The sequence below is a fragment of the Leiobunum rupestre genome, chromosome 2, assembly GCF_980474605.1.
Source record: "Leiobunum rupestre chromosome 2, qqLeiRupe1.1.hap1, whole genome shotgun sequence".
Classification (NCBI taxonomy): domain Eukaryota; kingdom Metazoa; phylum Arthropoda; class Arachnida; order Opiliones; family Sclerosomatidae; genus Leiobunum; species Leiobunum rupestre.
Genome location: NC_143385.1, coordinates 65,337,021 through 65,364,371, shown reverse-complemented (window position 1 = coordinate 65,364,371; position 27,351 = coordinate 65,337,021). Strand labels below are relative to the sequence as shown.

The 27,351-nt window shown below is 37.0% G+C and overlaps 1 protein-coding gene across 8 annotated transcripts in view; it reads right to left on the bottom strand.

The window, feature by feature from the left end:
• The window catches only part of Myo61F (unconventional myosin 61F), a 58,260-nt gene that overhangs the window by 4,669 nt on the left and 26,240 nt on the right, over positions 1-27,351 (bottom strand). For 4 of the 8 annotated variants that reach the window (XM_090166170.1, XM_090166173.1, XM_090166175.1 and 1 more), the window contains 12 exons: positions 15,248-15,376; positions 9,598-9,713; positions 6,344-6,542; positions 3,594-3,674; positions 3,339-3,518; positions 3,181-3,279; positions 1,926-2,036; positions 1,674-1,865; positions 1,029-1,096; positions 817-922; positions 539-757; positions 305-481 (listed from right to left, as the gene is read on the bottom strand). In XM_090166170.1, coding sequence (XP_090022296.1) covers positions 305-481; positions 539-757; positions 817-922; positions 1,029-1,096; positions 1,674-1,865; positions 1,926-2,036; positions 3,181-3,279; positions 3,339-3,518; positions 3,594-3,674; positions 6,344-6,542; positions 9,598-9,713; positions 15,248-15,376 — 1,677 coding nt within the window. Of the gene's footprint in view, positions 1-304; positions 482-538; positions 758-816; positions 923-1,028; positions 1,097-1,673; positions 1,866-1,925; positions 2,037-3,180; positions 3,280-3,338; positions 3,519-3,593; positions 3,675-6,343; positions 6,543-9,597; positions 9,714-15,247; positions 15,380-17,068; positions 17,210-27,351 lie in introns of those variants that run through there. The other 4 variants (XM_090166169.1, XM_090166176.1, XM_090166174.1 and 1 more) reach the window with 2 other exon arrangements.

The following is a 27,351-nucleotide window of genomic DNA, read 5'->3' as shown; positions in this document are numbered from 1 at the left end:
CGAACAAAAACGTCACTAAGCCCAACTTCCTCGAACAAAAACGTCACTAAGCCCAATTTCCTCGAACAAAAACGTCACTAAGCCCAATTTCCTCGAACAAAAACGTCACTAAGCCCAATTTCCTCGAACAAAAACGTCACTAAGCCCAACTTCCTCAAACTAAAACGTCACTAAGCCCAACTTCCTCAAACTAAAACGTCACTAAGCAAAAGTTTCTGAAACTAGGTCATTGAATAAATCCTTGGGTCATTGAAACTAGCCTTAAACCTAAAGCTAAGAATAGATAACTGAAAGAAATTCTTACAGTTTCAGGACGTTTCTTGCTGTTCAATTCACTTTCCAAGAAGGTACTACGTGTAATGATGTTGGTCGTTGAACTCATAGCCTTCTTCAAGTCCCTGAACAACAGGTCGTTATTTTTATCCAAAAAGCCGTCAACTTTGTAAGTAACATCTCCGGCATAGTGAACAATTCGGAACTCCTAAACAGCATTAATTAATTACTAAACTAAGTCAACTAGGATTATTATAAGACTTACATCGCGATTGAATCCTTTCTTTAATTTATTGTTGACAGTGGCATAGGTTTGTAAATGTTCGTGTTTCCCAATATTTGTTTCGAGTTTAGTCAAGAATGTTCGGTCACTGGCATCTCCTGGTCTCAAACACTCTTCGTCTAAAATTGATATGATTCCTTTGTGCCTTTCCTCAATCAAATCGCAAATAATCTTATTGTTGAAATAAGTCACTGGTTCCCACTGCGTATAAGAAAATAATCTTAATTCGCTATTAACTTAATTTTTTTCTTAGTATTCACCTCAATTCCTTCTTTCCTATATTCTTCCTGCTCGGATTTCAATGTCAACTCGATAAAAACTTGTTGCAATTTCTCGTTACAGTAATTGATGCAAAATTGTTCGAAACTATTAAAATAATTATAGAAATTATCTCAAAACTCAACCCCAAAGAGGCGTGGCCAAAGGCTGGCCCGCCCATTTAAAGGCGTAGACAGATGTTGTTCCACCTTACCAGTTTCTTTGAAATATTTCAAATCCGTAAATATCAAGTAAACCCATCAAAGTGCAGTCTTTTCTTGTCTAAATATGTTTAAATTGCGGTTAACTGTAAATTATTCTTTAAAGTAAAGGGGAACGGTCAAGCGTTAACCAGTTAGATAGCCCTATAGCCCGTTAAAAACTAAAATTTATGGCGAAAACTGCATCAAAAAATATTAAGGGGTTCATTTTTAATAAAATAAAGAAATTTCGGGAAATTGAAAAGCGCGCGTCCGCCACGACACCTGGTGAGAAATCAGAAAAACAACTTAAAAGCGCGCGCTGCTGAAGACGCGAAAGATTTGTTTTGCACGCGCGGCGCGTTTCAATTAAACGAGTCCTAACCCTAAATTGCGCGATTTTAAAAGTTAACATACTTCGCAAATCGCTCACTAACTTAAGGTGCTACTGGCGCTGGCGATACACCTTAAGATGGCGGCGAAAATTCAAACCCAAATACTTGGCGTTATTTGGCGTTTCAACTTTTTTAGGCCAAAAACTATTTTTTCAAGACAAAAGGTACGTGTAAGTATATTGAACGTCTTGTTCATCTTTTGATATGCAAATAAGGCGATATTTGGAAAAGCTTGGCCGTTCCCCTTTAAGTACTTTTTCTTACTTCAGTATGCAATGAAGAGTTCAGTTTCTTCACTAACCAACAAAATAAGCGCTCATAAACAGCTTTGGCCAAGGCGTCCCTAGCATAGATGGCTTGGTCTCGATTCAGTGGGGTGCTAACGTATTCGCGATTGACTTCTATGGTACGATTGGTCAGTGCTTGTCTAAGATCGTCTTCGCTGCAGCCTAGTAACTGAAAGAAATTACAATTGTCGGGTGATAAAATTAGCTTCACCAGGGTAGAGCTATTTACTTCGGAAATGGCCTTGACAGGTTTGTCTTGAGCTATGGTGGCCATTCCGCCATCTTCCATAAATCCCGTGTTACCCAAGTGTAGAACAGAGGCGACGATAGAGAACAATGCCTATTAAAAACGTTTTTAAATGAATGCCATTATCTCCAATGAATACGATGACAAATAAGCGGTAGGCGTGGTTAAATATGATGAACAAATAAACGGTAGGCGTGGTTAAATATGATGAAAAAAATAAGCGTTAGGCGTGGTTAAATATGAACAAATAAACGGTAGGCGTGGTTAAATATGATGGACAAATAAGCGGTAGGCGTGGTTAAATCAGTAGCGTCACTAAGGGTGGGCTGAAGTGGGCTTTAGCCCCCCTGCATTTTTTAGATGGGCCACATGTTTATAATTAAGAGGCCACATATTTTAATTTAAGAATTTTCTTTATCTCTAGAAATTTGTTTTATTGCCAAGAAACGTTTTTCTCGAAAAACATCTTTCAAAATCAATTCGTTTACTCAAAAAGATAGTAGGGAGCGGAAATAGAGAAAGTTGAAAAGAAAAGGGCTTAAGGGAATTTAAGGAAATATCCCAGGCATGCACCTCGTGTCCCCTCCAGGTCGGATACAAGATCAGTAGAGGTCCAGAAAACGCGACGAGAGCCACAACAATAAAACGACCTTGCTCTTCTCGCTTCCTGCAAAATCTGGGGTTTTTTAGATTTCACCATTTTTGCGAAATATGGTCAATCCAAGGTTCCCGCTAAGGGCCACAAAATTCTTAGGGGCCACAAAATAATTAGCCCACCTGTGAAAAAACCTTAGCGCCGCTACTGGGTTAAATATGATGAACAAATAAGCGGTAGGTGTGGTTAAACATGATGAACAAATAAGCGGTAGGTGTGGTTAAACATGATGAACAAATAAGCGGTAGGTGTGGTTAAACATGATGAACAAATAAGCGGTAGGTGTGGTTAAACATGATGAACAAATAAGCGGTAGGTGTGGTTAAACATGATGAACAAATAAGCGGTAGGTGTGGTTAAACATGATGAACAAATAAGCGGTAGGTGTGGTTAAACATGATGAACAAATAAGCGGTAGGCGTGGTTAAACATGATGAACAAATAAGCGGTAGGCGTGGTTAAACATGATGAAAAAATAAGCGGTAGGCGTGGTTAAATATAATGAACAAATAAGCGGTGAAGGCGTAGCGTAAAAAAATTATAAATTCACTAGGCGTAGCATTATAATTAAAAATTAATTACTAGTTCCTCCTCAGGCGTGAAATTAATAACAGCGAGAGCGTTTCTAACAGTCTTAAATTGAATGGCGTCGTCGAGTCCAGGAACCACGGGGCTGTCACCCTGTAGATAATGAATTCTTTTAGAACCCAGACAAGTACTTCAAAAGCGGGGTGACTTACGAGGCTCAAGTAGAAGTACGCCATGGGGTCCCTCCTCAGTTGCAACTTCTTCAGCAGGTCGTCATCGGCGCCCATCACCAGCTGATAGAAGATGTGGAAATTTCTTTCGCCCTGATTTTGGTGCACAACCCTGGATTTCTCCAATAAATAGTTGAGGATATGACCACCCATCGGGGTACCCTGACACCATTAATTACAATTATTAATTATTGCAGCTCTGAATTGGCGCCTAATGGCGAATAAATTAGACAATACCATATAGTTAAATTCAATGTCCATGTATTTGCCAAATCGACTAGAATTGTCATTTCTGTTGGTTTTGGCGTTACCAAAAGCCTGCAAGTTAAAAATTGTTATTAACCAAATACCCGTACATATAATCTTAGACTACATACAACGTCAAATATAACCGGATAATATCGGCGAACACGAATCTTCAAATATAACCCGATAAAATCGGCGAACACGAATCTTCAAATATAACCCGATAATATCGGCGAACACGAATCTTCAAATATAACCCGATAATATCGGCGAACACGAATCTTCAAATATAACCCGATAAAATCGGCGAACACGAATCTTCAAATATAACCCGATAATATCGGCGAACACGAATCTTCAAATATAACCCGATAATATCGGCGAACACGAATCTTCAAATATAACCCGATAAAATCGGCGAACACGAATCTTCAAATATAACCCGATAATATCGGCGAACACTAATCTTCAAATATAACCCGATAAAATCGGCGAACACGAATCTTCAAATATAACCCGATAAAATCGGCGAACACGAATCTTCAAATATAACCCGATAAAATCGGCGAACACGAATCTTCAAATATAACCCGATAATATCGGCGAACACGAATCTTCAAATATAACCCGATAAAATCGGCGAACACGAATCTTCAAATATAACCCGATAAAATCGGCGAACACGAATCTTCAAATATAACCCGATAAAATCGGCGAACACGAATCTTCAAATATAACCCGATAAAATCGGCGAACACGAGTCTTCCAATATAATCGGATAATATCGCGAACGTGAATCTTCAAATATAACCCGATAATATCGGCGAACACGAATCTTCAAATATAACCCGATAAAATCGGCGAACACGAATCTTCAAATATAACCCGATAAAATCGGTGAACACGAATCTTCAAATATAACCCGATAAAATCGGCGAACACGAGTCTTCCAATATAATCGGATAATATCGCGAACGTGAATCTTCAAATATAACCCGATAATATCGGCGAACACGAATCTTCAAATATAACCCGATAAAATCGGCGAACACGAATCTTCAAATATAACCCGATAAAATCGGCGAACACGAATCTTCAAATATAACCCGATAAAATCGGCGAACACGAATCTTCAAATATAACCCGATAAAATCGGCGAACACGAATCTTCAAATATAACCCGATAAAATCGGCGAACACGAGTCTTCCAATATAATCGGATAATATCGCGAACGTGAATCTTCAAATATAACCCGATAATATCGGCGAACACGAATCTTCAAATATAACCCGATAAAATCGACGAACACGAATCTTCAAATATAACCCGATAAAATCGGCGAACACGAATCTTCAAATATAACCCGATAAAATCGGCGAACACGAGTCTTCCAATATAATCGGATAATATCGCGAACGTGAATCTTCAAATATAACCGGATAAAATCGGCGAACACGAATATTCAACTATAACCGGATAAAATCGGCGAACACGGCGTCAAATACAATCGGATAAAGCTAGCGACTACGGCGTCAAAAAGAACCGGATAAAATCGACAACTTAACGATTAGTGAGTTGGTATAACCACAGACCACCTCCTATCCCAAGAGGGACATTTATCTCTGGTAGTAGTAGTAGGGTACTACTACCCATGCTGGATTTGTCACCTGTCCGGGCTTGTGGACGCTGGCGTAGGGCACTATGATAATAGACCTCCGGTGGTATGGTCTTTGTATAGGTAGTAATTTAAAAAAAAATTAGGGTCTCGAATGTGATGCGGCTTTTTTAAGAGCGCGCCATCTCACGGCAAGTAGAAGCAGTTTTGAAGGTACAAAGACGAGCACGCGCGATAATAAAAAATGTATAGTAGACGATGGCTCGCGCACGACTATTTTTATTTCGTAAAATGAACAATTTTCACGCGCTATTTTCTGTTGGTTGTAAAACAAATCCGCATCACTTTTGAGACACCTTTTTACGAGGTTGATGCAAGTCCTTCTTGGGGTACGTGGTCTGTGGTATAACCATAAGTATGCAATTACTTTTGTACTGAGAGCCATTTCCCGATTGTCCGCTCATCGTTTCACTCCATGGTTATTATTTCGACTATTGGACACACTTATGGTACATTGAGTTGGGAATATTAATCTAGAGATCCAATCAAAACGTCGGATTTCGGTATTTCGCGAACCAAGTTTTTAAAAAATTAGAATACTTCTTTCCATAAAATCCTCCCCAACTGTCTTGCCCTCCCGCTGAACGTTGCTGCTAGAACTTTGACTATAGGTTTGGCAGTACAATGAAAAACTAGTTTTTATCCAGTCTCGGTACCACACACTCTATATTTGACTTTGATGGGGACTTTATGGAAAAATCTATACTGCCGTCTGCTCCCAAATGACGAGGAAACTTTATCGTTCTACCCGTGGCACCGTCTATCTCTCAATGGTTCGTTCAAATAAGACGCGTTTTCCGGCAAAAATATTTTTTTTCCAAAATAATGGATGGCGCCACGGTTCATATGATAACGTTTTATCGTCATTTTAGAGGAGACAGCACATTCGTAATTTTCAAAAACTTGTTTCGCGGGGAGCAGATTTGATTGGATCTCTAGATTAATATTCCCAACTCAATGTTATGGTACACGATTATGGAATTTACGTAAAATCGGCGACTATATGGTGTCAAAATATAACCGCCTAGACAATAAACGCCTATATTATAGAAAGTCAAAAATTACTTCAAGGACAGGATTTGACTGTAGTAGCTTGTCTTTGACACTTTCGACTGTGGCAGAATGGTGACTGGCGGCGGCTAAGTACTGCAAAACCTTCTTGGAAGCTTCCGTTTTGCCGGCACCACTTTCTCCGGAAATTAAGATACACTGATCGCGGCATTCTTCGAGCATCAACTTGTACGCCGAATCGGCGACGGCGAAACTGAGAAAAATTCAGATTCGTTTATCGTAAAGTGAAATCCCTATAAATAGCATAATAACCCTAAGTATGACAATTAAAGGGGAACGGTCAAGCTTTAACCAGTTAGATAGCCCTATAGCCCATTAAAAACTAAAATTTATGGTGAAAACCGCATCAAAAAATATTGAGTGGTTAATTTTAACAAAATAAAGAAATTTCGGGAAATTAAAAAGCGCGCGTCCGCCGCGACACCTGGTGAGAAACCGGTGAGACACTCCCGGCTCGATTAAAATTGATTAAAAAAAAGCTCGCGCTGCTGTAGATGCGAAAGATTTTAGTTTTTTTTTAATTTGCACGCGCGGCGCTTTCCAGTTATAAGAGACCTAAGCCTAAATTGCGCGATTTTAAAAGTTACGCTAGTTCGCAAATCGCTCATACGGGGTTAGGGGCGCTGGCGGCAGCCCCTAAGATGGCGGCGAAAATTCGAACCCAAACACCTAGCGTTATTTTTCGTTTCAACTTTCTGGGCCAAAAGCTATTTTTTCCAAGACAAAAAAAAGGTACGTGTTAGTATATTGAACGTCTTGTTAATCTTTTGATACGGAAATAGGGCCATATTTGGAAAAGCTTGGCCGTTCCCCTTTAACAAAAATAGTTCTTTTTATAAAGTAACGTGGCCTTCTTGTTTAAATGTGGCTCTTACGTCACAGTCTCTTGCTTAAGTTGCTTTAACAAGGCTACGAGCGCGCGCTACAGTCGCCAGAGGAATATAGCGTTTTACTAGAGCGCGTGCAAATCGCTCGTGCGAAGATCATACTAATAAAGAAGTGTCTTGTGACGTAAGATCAACATTTCAACAAGTTGGGCAAAGCCACTTTTTATTTTATAAAATCAACTACCAAGGAGGATAATATTCTACTCACAAGGAGAGTACCCGAGGTGTTTATTGCCTAGTTTGTTCAAAGTCGGGCGTAATGTAGACCTATATGAGATATGAAATTTCCCAAAAGGAGCCGTTGCACTACCCATTCGCTTTACCATGGCAACCGAAAATGTGTTTGACCACTTAAAACAAAAATAAGATTTTTTCCTTATTTTCCCCAAAAAATGTTCCAATTTACCCAAACTTGATGAAATTTACCTAAATGTGGTCCAAATTACCAATTTCGTGATTTTCAAATTTAAAAAAAATATGTGTAGCTAGGACCCTGTGAAATCGAGAAAATCCCATGCTTTTTCAAATGGAGATTTTTTGTTTTAAGTGGTCAAAAACATTTTCAGTTGCCCTGGCAAATCGAATGGGTAGTGCAACGTCTCCTTTTGGGAAATTTCATATGTCCTATAGAGATATTTAACGTCGTCTGCTTTCCCTAGCTTTGGCAGTGTAATGGGCGCCATTTTGAGCGGGTTTCTCAATACGAAAAAGCATTGGTGACGTAGACCCCTATACAAGTGGTAGAGCTCTATAGGCCTACATTTCGCCCGACTTAGAACAAAATCGGCAATAAACACCTCGGGTACTCTCCTTGTCAGTTCGGCTGCTAGCCGGGCGAGTGTTGAAAAAAGGTTCGCTAAGAAAATTAGCGTTAAAACAACTGGAACGTTTCGAAGGAGTTTTACGAACAAGGCTAAATTTTTTTAAACCGATTCAAACAGTTTTCTACCGCTTACGTGTGAACGTAGCCTAATTGTAATTACGCGTCTTATGGTATCACGAATATATTTATATTACGCGAGAATGACAACCGTTGAGAAGGGAATCATGATCTTAGGAGGACGAGCGTACTGGTAGGGTCGAAAAGACTCGAAACGTTGCCCAACCATATTTCAATCACGTCCGAAGACGTACGTTTGAGCGGACCAATGAGATGAGCCAATTTGATTGACTTTTAAGGGGAGGAGCATACTGGTAGTCGTTGAGAAACGCTGAAAAATGTCTAAAATAGTCATTATCTTCAATAGGCGAAACTATAAAGTCCAGGGTGACTGAAAAGATGGTAGTCACGTGACTTAGTGGAAAACTGCAGAGCCTTCTAGCTTAAGAAATAAAGGCCTTTTCACACGAGCCAACTTTTTGATCCAACTAGATGAGTCAACTTGTGTTGAGTAAACTAGTTGGTTCGTGTGAATAAAAGTTCGATGAGTTGATCCACCAAAAAAGTACGCGAGAAAAAAATGGATCACTGATCCATTTTTGCTGACTCAGCATTTTGATTTGAAAAGTTGGCTCGTGTGAAAAGGCCTTTAGAGTTATTATTCATTTCATTTTACTAATTTTGCTTTTAAATTTTGATCGATTCATCTTAATTATCTAATTATTTTTATTATTTGAAACATCTTATAATAAATTAGTGTAAGTTAATTAGCTGCCTGCAGTATCTGGAAGGAATAATTTTCTTCTTTGCCATCGCACGGCCAACTATGAACACGAGTTACCGAATCGAAGTTGGCGGTGATATAGTAGTCACGTGATTTTGTTTCCCCATTTTAACAAGCTGGTTAAAGGGGAACGGCCAAGCTTTTCCAAATATGGCCTTATTTCCGTATCAAAAGATTAACAAGACGTACCTTTTTTGTCTTGAAAAAATATCTTTTGGCCCAAAAAGTTGAAACGAAAAATGTTTGGGTTTGAATTTTCGCCGCCATCTAAGGGGCTGCCGCCAGCGCCCCTAACCCCGTATGAGCGATTTGCGAACTATCCTAACTTATGAAATCGCACAATTTAGGCTTAGGTCTCGTATAACTGCAACGCGCCGCGCGTGCAAAACAAATTTTTGGCGTCTTCAGCAGCGAGCGCTTTTACGTTGTTTTTCTGTCTCACTGTCTTCTCATCAGGTGTCGCGGCGGACGCGCGCTTTTCGATTTCCCGAAATTTCTTTATTTTATTAAAAATTAACCAATCAATATTTTTTGATGCGGTTTTCGCCATAAATTTTAGTTTTCAATGGGCTATAGGGCGATCTAACTGGTTAAAGCTTGACCATTCCCCTTTAAGACCAAATTTACTTATAGTTTCGCCTATTACAAATATTTACATTATTGGGGACAAATAATTAAATAAAAATGGAAGACTTACATGTGAGGAGGTAATTCGTACAAATTGTAGTTTTTGTACTTGTCAATGTACTGGTTTCCGTAAATACCCAATTCTCGGTAAGGATTTAAGGATACGAGTACTTGTCCGATGTAAGTCTGGAAGGAAGGACATTGACGTTAAAAACAGGAACAATAAGAAGGTTTAATCAGTAAAAAGTTTCCCGTAACCACTACTGCTTGTAAATTGATTTATAATGTTGGCGTGTTTAAAAACCATCTTTTTTTCCGGGTGGGGGGAATTACTTTCTATTTTCGTATTTTTCGAGGTTGACTAAATCGGCGAGATGAAACAATATTTCAGGGGAGTCGGGCAGTTTCTGGGCTTCGTTGATCAAGATCATTAGATTGTTGACTCGCGTTATATTGAAATTCATAAAGAAACCAAATTTACTTGGTCTCTACTATCAGATTTATTAATTATCGTAATCAGGAATCCATACCTCTACTTGGAATGCTTATCTTGCCGTATCGCGTATGGTAAGATCACTCTGATGGCTTTGGCCCCGCCTACGAGAGATAAAATCCCCTCTGCGCGCGCCCCTCTCACGTTGCTGTTTGCTCAGTTAACATAATGACGTCAAAAAAAAACCGTCAGCCACATCAATAAGAAAATCTGCCGCGATAAGCATTCCAACTAGAGGACAATTCCGGCCACTAGGTTCTCTCGTATCTAGACCCCATTGCCTACGTTATTATAAAGGCCCGTGCACGGGATATTTCTTCAATTAATTTCTGCCAATTTAGTTGGACAATTCCGGCCACTAGGTTCTCTCGTATCTAGACCCCATTGCCTACGTTATTATAAAGGCCCGTGCACGTTAAATTTCATCAATTAATTCCTGCCATTTTAGTTCGACAATTCCGGCCACTAGGTTCTCTCGTATCTAGACCCCATTGCCTACGTTATTATAAAGGCCCGTGCACGGGATATTTCTTCAATTAATTTCTGCCAATTTAGTTGGACAATTCCGGCCACTAGGTTCTCTCGTATCTAGACCCCATTGCCTACGTTATTATAAAGGCCCGTGCACGTTAAATTTCATCAATTAATTCCTGCCATTTTAGTTCGACAATTCCGGCCACTAGGTTCTCTCGTATGTGGACCGTCGTTGTCCTGGTAATGTTTCCAGTGCGAACTGTTGCGTTACAACAAATTTGAGATGTAATTTACTTTTCTTAGCTTCTTTAAAGACGCTTAAATTTCCTTAATTTTAATTAATTTAAATGGACTTAAATAAATGGTTTTTGTCTCAATGGAAAAGGTTCGGATCAGAGAGCCATCTTTCGTGAATCAGAAGCAATGAAACCAGTTTTCGCAACGTTAAAATGTAGCCCTCCTTTGGTGGGAAGCGTTACAGCGCTGCCAGGCAAATGCAACACAGTAATTCACCAAAAAGATAGCAGAGTTGCCAGATTCAGGTTATTTTGTTTGAAACGCTCAGAAAATGGCGAGTCTTTCGTTTTCCCGATAAATGTTTCGGTACTAAATTCACGAATCACAACCGAAAACTATCGCCACGCTCACTTTGTTTCGCCATTGAAACCTTGATAGGTAGCGTCTTAAGCTAGTTTTTCCTCATCGTTATTCATAAATTTGACTTTATAAATAATGATACTTGCATTTTAATATCATTTTTGCGTCGTTTGCTTATATTTTGATAAGTTTATTTAAGAGAAAAACGTTCTTATGACTTATTAATTGGTCTGTAGCAGACACTAGAACAACGGTTCCCATTTTGTTTTTGCTATGGAACCCTAAATTATCCCCCTAATTCTGGCGGACGCCCAACTAATTTTTTTTACTTATTTTAAAAGACACAAACAAAGATGGCCGCGCTGCAAATTCTCGGAACGCCTGTGACCCTTCCATGGGACCCCAAGGTTCCGTGGAACACCTTTTAGGAGCCGCTGCACTAGATCATAGGAGAAGCGCCGTTACGCCACCTAGACTCGTTTCGGTCGCGAACAGGGTTGGACATAAGGCACTAGTCATGGCATCCGACTACTAAAATAAATGCTCCGACTACTAAAATAAATGCTCCGACTACTAAAATAAATGCTCCGACTACTAAAATAAATGCTCCGACTACTAAAATAAATGCTCCGACTACTAAAATAAATGCTCCGACTACTAAAATAAATGCTCCGACTACTAAAATAAATGCTCCGACTACTAAAATAAATGCTCCGACTACTAAAATAAATGCTCCGACTACTAAAATAAATGCTCCGACTACTAAAATAAATGCTCCGACTACTAAAATAAATGCTCCGACTACTAAAATAAATGCTCCGACTACTAAAATAAATGCTCCGACTACTAAAATAAATGCTCCGACTACTAAAATAAATGCTCCGACTACTAAAATAAATGCTCCGACTACTAAAATAAATGCTCCGACTACTAAAATAAATGCTCCGACTACTAAAATAAATGCTCCGACTACTAAAATAAATGCTCCGACTACTAAAATAAATGCTCCGACTACTAAAATAAATGCTCCGACTACTAAAATAAATGCTCCGACTACTAAAATAAATGCTCCGACTACTAAAATAAATGCTCCGACTACTAAAATAAATGCTCCGACTACTAAAATAAATGCTCCGACTACTAAAATAAATGCTCCGACTACTAAAATAAATGCTCCGACTACTAAAATAAATGCTCCGACTACTAAAATAAATGCTCCGACTACTAAAATAAATGCTCCGACTACTAAAATAAATGCTCCGACTACTAAAATAAATGCTCCGACTACTAAAATAAATGCTCCGACTACTAAAATAAATGCTCCGACTACTAAAATAAATGCTCCGACTACTAAAATAAATGCTCCGACTACTAAAATAAATGCTCCGACTACTAAAATAAATGCTCCGACTACTAAAATAAATGCTCCGACTACTAAAATAAATGCTCCGACTACTAAAATAAATGCTCCGACTACTAAAATAAATGCTCCGACTACTAAAATAAATGCTCCGACTACTAAAATAAATGCTCCGACTACTAAAATAAATGCTCCGACTACTAAAATAAATGCTCCGACTACTAAAATAAATGCTCCGACTACTAAAATAAATGCTCCGACTACTAAAATAAATGCTCCGACTACTAAAATAAATGCTCCGACTACTAAAATAAATGCTCCGACTACTAAAATAAATGCTCCGACTACTAAAATAAATGCTCCGACTACTAAAATAAATGCTCCGACTACTAAAATAAATGCTCCGACTACTAAAATAAATGCTCCGACTACTAAAATAAATGCTCCGACTACTAAAATAAATGCTCCGACTACTAAAATAAATGCTCCGACTACTAAAATAAATGCTCCGACTACTAAAATAAATGCTCCGACTACTAAAATAAATGCTCCGACTACTAAAATAAATGCTCCGACTACTAAAATAAATGCTCCGACTACTAAAATAAATGCTCCGACTACTAAAATAAATGCTCCGACTACTAAAATAAATGCTCCGACTACTAAAATAAATGCTCCGACTACTAAAATAAATGCTCCGACTACTAAAATAAATGCTCCGACTACTAAAATAAATGCTCCGACTACTAAAATAAATGCTCCGACTACTAAAATAAATGCTCCGACTACTAAAATAAATGCTCCGACTACTAAAATAAATGCTCCGACTACTAAAATAAATGCTCCGACTACTAAAATAAATGCTCCGACTACTAAAATAAATGCTCCGACTACTAAAATAAATGCTCCGACTACTAAAATAAATGCTCCGACTACTAAAATAAATGCTCCGACTACTAAAATAAATGCTCCGACTACTAAAATAAATGCTCCGACTACTAAAATAAATGCTCCGACTACTAAAATAAATGCTCCGACTACTAAAATAAATGCTCCGACTACTAAAATAAATGCTCCGACTACTAAAATAAATGCTCCGACTACTAAAATAAATGCTCCGACTACTAAAATAAATGCTCCGACTACTAAAATAAATGCTCCGACTACTAAAATAAATGCTCCGACTACTAAAATAAATGCTCCGACTACTAAAATAAATGCTCCGACTACTAAAATAAATGCTCCGACTACTAAAATAAATGCTCCGACTACTAAAATAAATGCTCCGACTACTAAAATAAATGCTCCGACTACTAAAATAAATGCTCCGACTACTAAAATAAATGCTCCGACTACTAAAATAAATGCTCCGACTACTAAAATAAATGCTCCGACTACTAAAATAAATGCTCCGACTACTAAAATAAATGCTCCGACTACTAAAATAAATGCTCCGACTACTAAAATAAATGCTCCGACTACTAAAATAAATGCTCCGACTACTAAAATAAATGCTCCGACTACTAAAATAAATGCTCCGACTACTAAAATAAATGCTCCGACTACTAAAATAAATGCTCCGACTACTAAAATAAATGCTCCGACTACTAAAATAAATGCTCCGACTACTAAAATAAATGCTCCGACTACTAAAATAAATGCTCCGACTACTAAAATAAATGCTCCGACTACTAAAATAAATGCTCCGACTACTAAAATAAATGCTCCGACTACTAAAATAAATGCTCCGACTACTAAAATAAATGCTCCGACTACTAAAATAAATGCTCCGACTACTAAAATAAATGCTCCGACTACTAAAATAAATGCTCCGACTACTAAAATAAATGCTCCGACTACTAAAATAAATGCTCCGACTACTAAAATAAATGCTCCGACTACTAAAATAAATGCTCCGACTACTAAAATAAATGCTCCGACTACTAAAATAAATGCTCCGACTACTAAAATAAATGCTCCGACTACTAAAATAAATGCTCCGACTACTAAAATAAATGCTCCGACTACTAAAATAAATGCTCCGACTACTAAAATAAATGCTCCGACTACTAAAATAAATGCTCCGACTACTAAAATAAATGCTCCGACTACTAAAATAAATGCTCCGACTACTAAAATAAATGCTCCGACTACTAAAATAAATGCTCCGACTACTAAAATAAATGCTCCGACTACTAAAATAAATGCTCCGACTACTAAAATAAATGCTCCGACTACTAAAATAAATGCTCCGACTACTAAAATAAATGCTCCGACTACTAAAATAAATGCTCCGACTACTAAAATAAATGCTCCGACTACTAAAATAAATGCTCCGACTACTAAAATAAATGCTCCGACTACTAAAATAAATGCTCCGACTACTAAAATAAATGCTCCGACTACTAAAATAAATCGAAATTAATTAACCTAAATATTCATAAAATATGGCGAATATCATAAATTCATCATTCATCAATCCCATTTTATTTTGAAAAAATTGTGATCGGCCAAAGTCATGTAACTTAAGTGATAATAACTTCCTATTTAATTCTGACGGGTAAAGCAAAAGGTTGGCTGTCCTGGTTTTTAGAACTCCATTTTTACCCCCACTAGTCACTTAAAATAAATTAAGATAGGAGGCTCACTAGTCAGGCTGACTATTAAAAAATATCTTTATATCCAGCCCTGATCGCGAATAGTTGTTTCTCGTCGTTTTAAGAGTACGCGACTGGGATCTATTTGCTCGAAAACGATACAAGAGATTAACGTCGTAAAATCTAACCAACAACTTACATAGATGACATTTTCCTTGAACCTCTTCCTAAGGTTGTCGGTGAAGGCTGACTCGCTACGGTAGTCCTCCAACAAGACAAAGTCCTGGACGCCGACCCGGTCCCGACTCAACAAGTCCTGTTCCATCGTCTGCTAGAAACAAGGAAAAAGAAACTGGAAAAATCATAACGTTGAGACATTTTCTGGAAGGATAACTACATCGCTTCCAAATCTTCGTGCGTTAGAGAGTTTCGAAAGATTTATTTTAATAGGTACCCTCCGAGGCTATATAAATTTGAAGATTCATCTTTCAATTAGGTCATCCAAATACTGGTAAAATCTTTTCCAACTAGTTTAATTTGCATAAATGTGGAAATACTTTTTAATTGACATTTAAATATCGATTATTTATATTATATGGGAAATTAATTATATTAATGATGACAATAAATAATCGTCATAATGTTAATGACAATAAATAATCGTCATAATGTTAATGACAATAAATAATCGTCATAATGTTAATGACAATAAATAATCGTCATAATGTTAATGACAATAAATAATCGTCATAATGTTAATGACAATAAATAATCGTCATAATGTTAATGACAATAAATAATCGTCATAATGTTAATGACAATAAATAATCGTCATAATGTTAATGACAATAAATAATCGTCATAATGTTAATGACAATAAATAATCGTCATAATGTTAATGACAATAAATAATCGTCATAATGTTAATGACAATAAATAATCGTCATAATGTTAATGACAATAAATAATCGTCATAATGTTAATGACAATAAATAATCGTCATAATGTTAATGACAATAAATAATCGTCATAATGTTAATGACAATAAATAATCGTCATAATGTTAATGACAATAAATAATCGTCATAATGTTAATGACAATAAATAATCGTCATAATGTTAATGACAATAAATAATCGTCATAATGTTAATGACAATAAATAATCGTCATAATGTTAATGACAATAAATAATCGTCATAATGTTGATGACAATAAATAATCGTCATAATGTTAATGACAATAAATAATCGTCATAATGTTAATGACAATAAATAATCGTCATAATGTTAATGACAATAAATAATCGTCATAATGTTAATGACAATAAATAATCGTCATAATGTTAATGACAATAAATAATCGTCATAATGTTAATGACAATAAATAATCGTCATAATGTTAATGACAATAAATAATCGTCATAATGTTAATGACAATAAATAATCGTCATAATGTTAATGACAATAAATAATCGTCATAATGTTAATGACAATAAATAATCGTCATAATGTTAATGACAATAAATAATCGTCATAATGTTAATGACAATAAATAATCGTCATAATGTTAATGACAATAAATAATCGTCATATTGCGTAGTAAGTGTAAAATCGATAAATTTCAAAATATATTATTCAAATAAATAAATTATTTGCTTCGAAATTATTTGAAATAGCAATATTTAAATAATAATTTAAATAAATCTAATCAGAAAAAAGCGCTAGATAAAAAACAGCTATAGATCAATATCGGGGTCAGAAAGGTTCGTTAGAAATTATAATATTACCACAATCAATAACTGAATTTAATTTTAAGATGTTTTAACGAAGATTAATTAACAAGTACTTTAAACTAGACTTAAAAATCTAAAAACGTAACAATTTACACATGAAACAAATTTACACTTTAATTCTAACGCCCATTAGCGAATAAAACGGATAATATCAAACCATCGTAACTCCACTTTCCAAAAACCAATAAACAATTATATACAAATTTATAACGTTTAAAAAGACTTACAATTTTTCTTTTGGGATATATATCTCGTAAAATACGTTTTCAAATGACAATTAATAAAATTAAATTAAATTTCGGACCGAACTGTCACATGTGGTCGCTACGGAAACTTCAAAGTAAATAATGAAAGAAAAATATACGCGTTATAAAAAAAAATATTACAAAATAACCCTTTACCCACGCGATGACGTCATTTTTTTTTGGCAAAGCTCATATATGATTCAACATGGGCTGGGTCAATCTAAGTCTAACCTATCGAAAATTAATAGGAAAAAAAAACGTTATAGATTTTTTGGCGAAAAACGCTACGGTAAAGACTAGTCGATAGTTTAAAATGAAGTGACAAGTGATATTGTACTTTGTATGTAGTTACAATACGATTTGTCAGTATGGGTTGACAGTCAATGTAAAGGCCAATTACGGTTTAAATAGTGGCGACTAGTGACAGTTGAGACTGATTGTCGGCGCGCCTTCCCTTGTAGAGTCAGGTGACATTTCAAAATTTTATGTAAGGCTCTAATTTGTTGAACAGATGGTATAGGTTTAGGAAGGCACGCCCACTTTGAGGTTAATCGGGGAATTGGGATCGAAATTGCGCTGGTTGAAGCTTCGATCGCGTCTTATTAACTTGATAGTAGGAGGCGCTAAAAAGCGTGAATTTTCAATTAAATACGTACGATGTCCAAAATAATTGGAACACGCCAATTATTAATTCTTCGGAAATTAATTGAAAAATTTAAGATTAAAATACTCTTAAGCCTGCGGTTATGGTTATTTGATGTATATTTTTATTTAAAATTTGCATATTAATTAGGCTTTTGAACTGAAACAAGAGGTACATTGTTAAATAGACTAAGCCGGCTGTTTCATGGGAAAACCTAGTAAACAACAATTTTGAAAAATTTCGAGTTAGTAGTAAATTCCAGTAAATACGCGCATTACCCGCAGAAAAAAAATTCAAACATTCCTGTACCAGCTACGCCGGTAAATACCTCTTACGTTACCAAAAGAAATTGTGTTAATCGACATAAAGAGACTGAAATATCTAAAAATTCAATAAAATGGCTTTTACTTGGTTTTGTCATGGGAACAGCCGAAGTTGTCAGTACTATCAAAGCATTCAAAAGGTATCGATTTAACATTTAGAGGGCTTTTGCTTAAAGGGAGTATATTTTACACCGAAATATCGTCTACTAACCACGCGCCACGACATTTTTTTAACGTAACTAGCGCCAGTTAGGCCAAATGTCTGTTAAACCTGGTGGCATAAACATGGATTAACTAACTGCTAAAGGATAAGCCGCAAGGCAAAAAAAAAGCATCCTACGCGGGTTACGGTCGCCGCCTAGCGAGAAATAATGTAAAATGCGGAATGACATAAATTGTGGAGAGCAAATTTTTCCACGTGCGCGACTGCGATCAACTTAAAGCATTCATCATGGATTAATTACTTGAAGTAGCTACTTGTCGCCAAGTCTTCTAACCAAATTATTACTAAGCCTTTGTTTTAAAAATTAACATAAATACTTGACCTTACATGAAACAAACAACTAGGTAAATATAAACAAAAACTTAAAATACATTCTACCACAACTTTTCTATTTAAAATAATAATAATTATAAATAAAGTTGGTTTCACACGAGGGGTAAGACAGTCTCAGATAATCTATACACCGAGTTCGTGCATTTAGCACTGTTAAAGGTACATATTTTCAAGAGTTCGCGAGTTCCATTTAGCACTGTCAAAGGCAGTGGCGGCGCAAGGGGTAGGCTACGCAGGCTACAGCCTACTTTTATTACGCTTGTAGGGGCCTCAAATCTAGATGAAGGGGCCCCGAACAGCAGTAGCGGCACTAAGGTTTTTTCACAGGTGGGCTAATTATTTGGTGGCCCCTAAGAATTTTGTGGCCCTTAGAACCATGGAGTGTAGCTACACTCCATTTTACAAATTTAGTGACCCCTTATAAATTTTCCAAGAAGCGAGAAGAGCAAGGTCGTTTTCTTCGTGCGGCTCTCGTCGCGTTTACTGGACCCCTATGACGTTGTATCTGACCTGGAGGGGATACGTGCATGCCCGGGGTATTTCCCTAAATTCCCTTTCTTTTCTTTCTATTGTCCATTCAACTTTCTATCAATTTCCACTCCCTTCCTCCCGAATCTAAGTGTTTATGGTCTACTATTGAGTAAACAAATTGATTTTTTTCTCAGAAATTTTTTTTTAAAAACAATTTCTAGAGATAAAGAAAATTCATAAATTGAAATATGTGGCCTCTTAATTATAAATATGTGGCCCTTTTAAAAGAAATATGTGGCCCCTCTCAGAAAGGCAGGGGGGCTAAAGACCACTTCAGCCCACCCTTAGCGCCGCTACTGCCGAACAGCCCGCTAAAATGATTTGCGAAACTAGAAATATCAAAATCCGAATTAAAAGCCTGCTGTTTTTAAGTTGCGAACACTGAACAGTGATTTCTAATATGTTTTCGAACGCAGCCTTGATTCGTTGTAGTTGCTAAACTAGCTACTTCAAAAAGTGTTGCATCGTTAGACAGATGATAAATTGCACGGTTTTCCGACTCTCCGAGTCCGAATTTCCAAAATAAAGATAAAATAAAGCGTGGCAACTGGCAAGTGTTTTTGCAACAATTGTAAGTGAAAATGGAGAATGCTGTTGGAGGATGTTGCCCATAATTATGTGCATTGTTATGCTAATCGACTAAAAAAAAACTTCCGAGTACATTTAAACAGTTATGTACATTTCTTTTGTAAATTATTAAAAATAAACCGGTTTTGTCACAGTTTTGTTTAGAATTAAGTAGCCTACCCATAGTAATATCCTGGGGCCGCCACTGGTCAAAGGTACGGCAGTGTACCGCTCGGTTTCACACTCAACGGAAAATTAGCAGCGTAAAGTTGAACGTTAGCGGTATATCGAATTGGAATCAATTTTCAGCTCGGCATATTTTCCGTCGAGTGTGAAACCAGCTTAAAGGGGAACGGTCAAGCTTTAACCAGTTAGATAGCCCTATAGCCCATTAAAAACTAAAATTTATGGCGAAAACCGCATCAAAAAATATTGAGTGGTTAATTTTTACTAAAATAAAGAAATTTCGGGAAATCGAAAAGCGCGCGTCCGCCACGACACCTGGTGAGAAGTCGGTGAGACAGAAAAACAACGTAAAAGACGCATAAAATATGTTTTGTACGCGAGGCGCGTTCCAGTTATAAGAGACCTAAGCCTAAATTGCGCGATTTTAAAAGTTAGGATAGTTCGCAAATCGCCCTAGGATGGCGGCGAAAATTCAGACCCAAACACCTGGCGTTATTACCTCTCCGAGGGGATAAAGTCCCCTAGGAGGGGTTATACAACCACCGTGTCTGTCTGTTTGTGAGGCCTGCGAACACGTTCGCCGCAGTTTCTCGAAATTTCTGCGTTCGCAGTTGCTAGGACTGTCGAAGGGTTGGCAAAACCACCGTGCGACGGTGAGCGTTAACGGATAAATTTGCGGTTGGGTTTGATGGTGCTTTTTCGTTAACGCTCACCGTCGTGACGGTTTTAACTCAATTTGATTGGATATTTCATTATTGTAATGTTTATGTGTAGGTTGTGAATGTTGAGTTCGTGTTGTGGATGTTGAGTCTGTTGTGTTTGTACGGGCGTTTTCTCTCCAACTTTTTCTTAATGACTTTGGGACGGACCGAGTGCTATGCAACCTCTCAACGTCCAATGTCAGGGTTTCCACCAATTGTACACGGTATTCGTCTTAGTATCAATTTGCGATTCATTGGCGCCGGCCGGGAATCGAACCCGGGTCTGCCTCGTGCAAGAGATGTACTCTAACCACTCAGCCACCAACGCTTGCTAAGTTGCGGTGTTTTTCTAAAAAACAGCTTTGGCGAATGTCCTTTACAAAGTTATAATGTTAGGTACTATAATTTATTCTACATCATTTTAAATATTTGTAAATTATATTAATCTTATATTTAATTAAATATTTTAGTATTTTAATGTAAAATTTGATCGTGATCAGGAATTGAACTCGGGTCGCATTGTAACAATGCGGATAGATCACCGCCGAGCCATTGACTTCCTTAGGGAAAATATTAAAGTAAAGGAACCATTATGATAAGGCGGGTTTTTTTTACTAAACGGATTAATACAATATCTGTATATATTGTTTATTGAACTTTGTTTGTTTATTCTTTGGTACGGTTTTTTGTTTTGTTTTAAATTTTTGTTTAATTCTTAACAAAATTTCGTTAATACACAAAAAGTAGTTCATTGTTACCTTTTAATATCGCTTAGAAAAAGGATAATTATTCAAAACTCCCGCGGAAACTATATCTAAGTAATAATATAGCACCACCGTGTGGAGAACTATCAATCAAACTGGGTAAAAAATATAATCTCTTCAATTTTTCGAACTTTAGTCAAATCTCGACGGGTAAATAAAAACACAAAATAAAAGTATATAAGGCCGTTGCCGTCAATATGGAAGATTTAGTATTTCTTAGTTCTTGGCTGTCAGACGAACTACTACAGGACGGGGTCCTGGTGTCGGTCAAAAGTTATAAGGTAACTTTGCGGTTTTAATTAGTATGTTCGGTCTTCGGTCAAGAAAAGAGTTAAAATGTGTTTCGCGTTTGGAACGTGAGTGAATGGACTTAAGTGTATGAACAGTGCGTGTTTAAGACTGAAAGTGTTAAAGTAATTGTGAACTAACTCAAGTCAGCTGTAAGATAAAATTGATTGTTATTATTTTTTGAATTGGAATAACCTAATTATACCCTTGAAATTATCAACTCAACCTGTGAGGCTAATTAAGTAGATTGGAAGTAATTCGTAGCGAACAGCTCTCAGCTGTTAATTAAGACAGAGTTTATAGTTTGGTAGTTTGAATTTAGTTAAAATTACTCAGTATAATTTATGATATTTACTTAAGTGTAAGTGTGTTTTGGTTTATTTTTCAATCACGATGAACTAAGACAAATCTAGTCTTAGACACTTGAGTACCAGTTCTGTACAATTACGTAGAAGGGATATATATTGTTGGGTTATTGATGAAAGTTAAATCTAGAACGTTCCATAGACTGTTCTGAATAAAAATAAACATTTATAATTTTGCATAATTCTGGTTGCCATTTTATTTTCTAATCACTCGCCCACAACATTACAGTTCTGGCAATCCCGAATCAACTAAATATTTTCGATATAACGGCGACGGGGAATTATTATCGTAAATTTATCGCGCGGCCTTAGGGAATATTATTTTAACAAAATTTTGATAAACTATCGTTTAATTAAAATCGGCCCGATTCCGTTAAAATTATAAACCAAAAAGCGAACGGTCGTTATAATCGAGGGGCAGATCACTTTGTGACAGGGTATCCTAATAATCATGACTAAAAATTTAATCATGATTTAATCATTTTTAATCTTTGTACAGCCAAAGCTACAGATTTAATTTTAATCTAATCTAATCATGATTTAATCATACGAGGATGTCCTAATAATCATTGGAGTGAGCTGCCCCTCGGTTATAATGTAGATATTTCTTTCATTAAAATTTGCTTCGTATTATATTCAACTGATAAACTTGTACTGTAAAAAGGGTTTAATTCAATTGTGCATTGTTATAGTACGTCTAACTCACTGTTGTAACTACTTAACTTATGATATTCTGAATAAATTAAAATTGGTCGTTTCGTCTCAATTATTATAATTATAATTAAAATTTTATACCGGGCGGGATAGAACTGGGATAACATTTTTAACACATAACTCTAAATTGCGGAGATATATCTTTAAGGGTTATCTCGATAAATTAATACCACTAGAGACAATTCTTCCGAGGAGAGGTATATTTTGGCTTGCCAACTTGTTTTTCGTTTCAACTTTTTGGGCCGAACGCTATTTTTTCAAGACAAAAAAGGTACGTGTTAGTATATTGAACGTCTTGTTAGTCTTTTGATACGGAAATAAACCCATATTTGGAAAAGCTTGGACGTTCCCGTTTAAGTCATCAAGCGACTTTTTTAAAGTCATTAATTCAGGTGGCCGGGTCAGTGGCGTAAATACGCATTGGGGCCCACAAACCTTTACTTACATTCTTTCAAGTTATTCAATTGTCCGATCAGCTGTCTCACGAAAGAACGCCGTATACATGTATATGTTTATAGATAGTATTACCGTGATGTCATTATCACGATATTGGAAGCCAGTGACGTAAATAGGCCAACGCACAGGGCCCATTTTCTTATCTTGCATTGGGGCCCAATTTTCCTAGCTACGCGACTGGGCCGGGTTACGTTGCGTAGGAGGGTGGTGGCAAGCCCTTCAAGCCACGCGAGCCAACAGCTCCCTGCACTAACTATTACCGTTCACCTCAACAAGTTCTATGGTAGAACGCTCACCTGTAGTGCATGAAGGCGCGGGTTCGAATCCCGCCCGATACTAACGCAAATTGAAAAAAATTTACACTACACGTAATGATAATAAAGAGATCTCTCTTGGAAAAAGCTCTTCCCTAATTCCAAGAAACTGCGAACGCAGTGATTACACTTTGCCCCGAAAATGCGTACGCGTTCGCAGCCCAGACAGACAGACACGGTGATTGTAAAAACCCTCCGAAAAACCGTAACTTTAAAGCTAACGTTTTAAACTTTTTTAAAAGACGATGCCATCTGATCAGAGAGATAATTTATGCTAAGCAGGTCACGTGACCTCTACCAGAAATAATAAACAGGATATACTTCCGGATTGGTCAGATACATGTGCGCACTATTTGAATTCATAACTTACACAATGACATTTAGTTAATAAGTTACTCATATTAGTCTGAGATGATTAACCATGGCCTACGTTATTATAAAGGTTCATGCACGCCTTCGGACAAGCGACGTACATTTTAACGACGCGATAATTTCCTTCTAATTCACGAAAGATGGCTCTCTGTTATGAACCTAACAAGGCGGTTCGAAATGTCATGCGGCCTAACCGTTTTCATTGAACAAAACAATAATTTATATTATATCCATTTAAATTAATTAAATGTGTCCCTATCAACTCTTTTTATTTAAATTATTGGTATTAAAGTTCACGAAAGAAGTTAATAGTAGTAGATTATATCCTAAATTTGTTATACTGCAACAGTTTGCACTTGGAAACGCCATATTTTTTTGTGGATTTTGACTCTTGAAACTTGATGCCTTTGCTGTTGCCTAAGCAACGGGGTCAAGATACGAGAGAACCTAGTGGCCAGAATTGTCGAACTAAAATGGCAGAAATAAATTAAAAACATTTCACGTGCACGGGCCTTTGTAATAACGTCGGCAATGGGGTCTAGATACGAGATAACCTAGTGGCCAGAATTGTCGAACTAAAATGGCAGAAATAAATTAAAAACATTTTGCGTGCACGGGCCTTTATAATATCGTAGGTAATGGGGTCTAGATACGAGATAACCAAGTGGCCAGAATTGTCAAACTAAAATGGCAGAAATATATTAAAAACATTTCGCGTGCACGGGCCTTTATAATATCGTAGGCAATGGGGTCTAGATACGAGATAACCTAGTGGCCAGAATTGTCGAACTAAAATGGCAGAAATAAATTAAAAACATTTTGCGTGCACGGGCCTTTATAATATCGTAGGTAATGGGGTCTAGATACGAGATAACCAAGTGGCCAGAATTGTCAAACTAAAATGGCAGAAATATATTAAAAACATTTCGCGTGCACGGGCCTTTATAATATCGTAGGCAATGGGGTCTAGATACGAGATAACCAAGTGGCCAGAATTGTCAAACTAAAATGGCAGAAATAAATTAAAAACATTTCGCGTGCACGGGCCTTTATAATATCGTAGGCAATGGGGTCTAGATACGAGATAACCAAGTGGCCAGAATTGTCGAACTAAAATGGCACAAATTGAAAACATTTCTCGTGCACGGGCCTGTAGGCAATGGGGTCTAGATACGAGAGAACCTAGTGGCCAGAATTGTCGAACTAAAATGGCAGATATTAATGGAAGTAATTTTGTAATAACGTAGGCAAAGGATAAGCCTGCAATATTCCATTGAATAACAAACCGTAACTCGCTGTCAACGACCTCAGAAATAATTGTCTTCTTTACAGTAACGGAGGTAAAGCAACCAGAAACCAGTGACAAATCAAATTACGCACAACAGGTTCATTGTATCAAACCAAGCCGGATGGCAAACCCAAGACGGGGGGGGGGGGACACTACCACGTGACACGTCGTTAACCAAAACACCTCTCCTTAAGCGGGCACTACTTATTAATGTTATTGCGCCAGGACTATTATTAGCACCCCTCTGTTGGGGGTTTATTTATAACAACGTCAGCCGGGTGTGGGACCCGAGTCGCTTCCTAACCGGAGACGATAGATTCACTTTCGACACTGCAGATCGCACTCGATTAGAACCTTTCACTCCTATTGTCAGATTAGCCAGGGCGTTTTCGGAATCGTGCAGCGGAACCGGCATCCGCGTGTATTTGGGCGCGTGTTGATCGGGCTGAAAATTATCCAGCTTGGTTTTTACGGTAGCGACAATTCACGACCGAAAACTATCGCAACGCCCCCTTTGGTTCGCCATTGAAACTTATATAGGTAGCGGCTAAAGCAGACGCTATTAGTTTTTGCTCATCGTTATTCGTAAGTTTGAATTTATAAATATTGATACTTGCATATAAATTTAATTTTTGCGTCGTTTGCTTGTATTTTGATAAGTTTATTTAAGAAAATAAGTTCTTATGTCTTTTTAATTTGTCTGTAGCAGATGCTATATCATAGGCGCTACCTTGGAGAAGCTAGCGCCGTTGCGCCACCTACACTAGTTTCGGTCGCGAATAGCCATGAGTATCAAAATACCAATAAGTATGACAATCAACAAAAATGATCACCAAAACTCTGAAAATCATTTCAGAGTTTTTACGCAACTAAGTTTTAGTTTCACATAGACCCCTTAATTAGATTTGGGTACATTTGTTCGAATTTCATTCGTCCGAACGGTGGTACAAATGTCCGAATGATCATTTGTCCGAATGCCGGAAAACATGATCGTATGTCCGAAAACGTATTTCATTTGCCCGAAAAATGTATCACAACTTTTGTTGGTGATTTAGTCGTTCACTTTACTGGCGAATTTCATTTGTTCGAATAATCGTTTGTCTGTTTTTTCGAACATTAGGAATTGTTTTTTTTTTAAATATTGATAATATAAGAAAATAGTAACATTAACGTGAACCTAACCTAAAACAGCAATAAGAAAAACTAATTTAGCAACAGAATTCGTACAAGTGATGCTACCGATTCGGACGAATGAAACAAACAAGTTGTCCAATTCGAACAATTGAAACATTTGTTATTTCGGCGGTTCGGACGAATGAAATTCGAACATTTGTTCCACCGTTCGGACGATTGAAATTCGAACAAATGTACCTACCCCCTTAATTGGACCAAAAATGTGTGGACATTTTAGAAATTTACTCTCAGTAAAAAGTTAACACGCGGAAGATAGGGCACTGACGCACTCATGTGACACGTAATTATAAATTTATGGTAATATTGCACTCAATCTAATTGGTATTAGGTTTATTTTGACATTACACCACTTCATGGTTATTTTGAAATCTGATTTAGATGGCTACATAATCATTTGAAAAATTCGGCCCGAATATTAGCTATACTGCGAATCAGATTCTGACAATTTTCAAACTCTATTTCTGTAATTCCAAACGATTCTATGGCCCTTTAAAAGCGAGGTCCTAACCAATTATTTCACCTTATTTGGTTCACAAACACACGGGTGGTTAATCGATAAATAAAAACAAAAACCATTTAAATTAAAAATGTAAGAAAAAAACATATTTTCCATTAATCCTGCAAAATGCATCTGATATACCCAAACAAGTCCGGGGACCCTAAAGTTAAAGGTCCACCCCTGCACAAACAATTAACTAAACATAGCTAATAATAATTTTTCCAGTACTAGTCCAACGGCCAACTGCTCAGGTAGTAATATTCAAATACCCCAAGATCACCTGATTGATTTAGCCGAGGGGTAAGACAGTCTCAGATAATTAAATCTGTACACCGAGTTCGTGCATTTAGCACTGTTAAAGGTACATATTTTCAAGAGATCGCGAGTTCCATTTAGCACTGTCAAAGGTTCGGCAGTGTACACCGAGTTCGCAGAGTGTCTTACCCCTCGGAATTAGGTGAACTGTTATCTGATTTACACGTTTACTATAATCTTGTGGAAGCA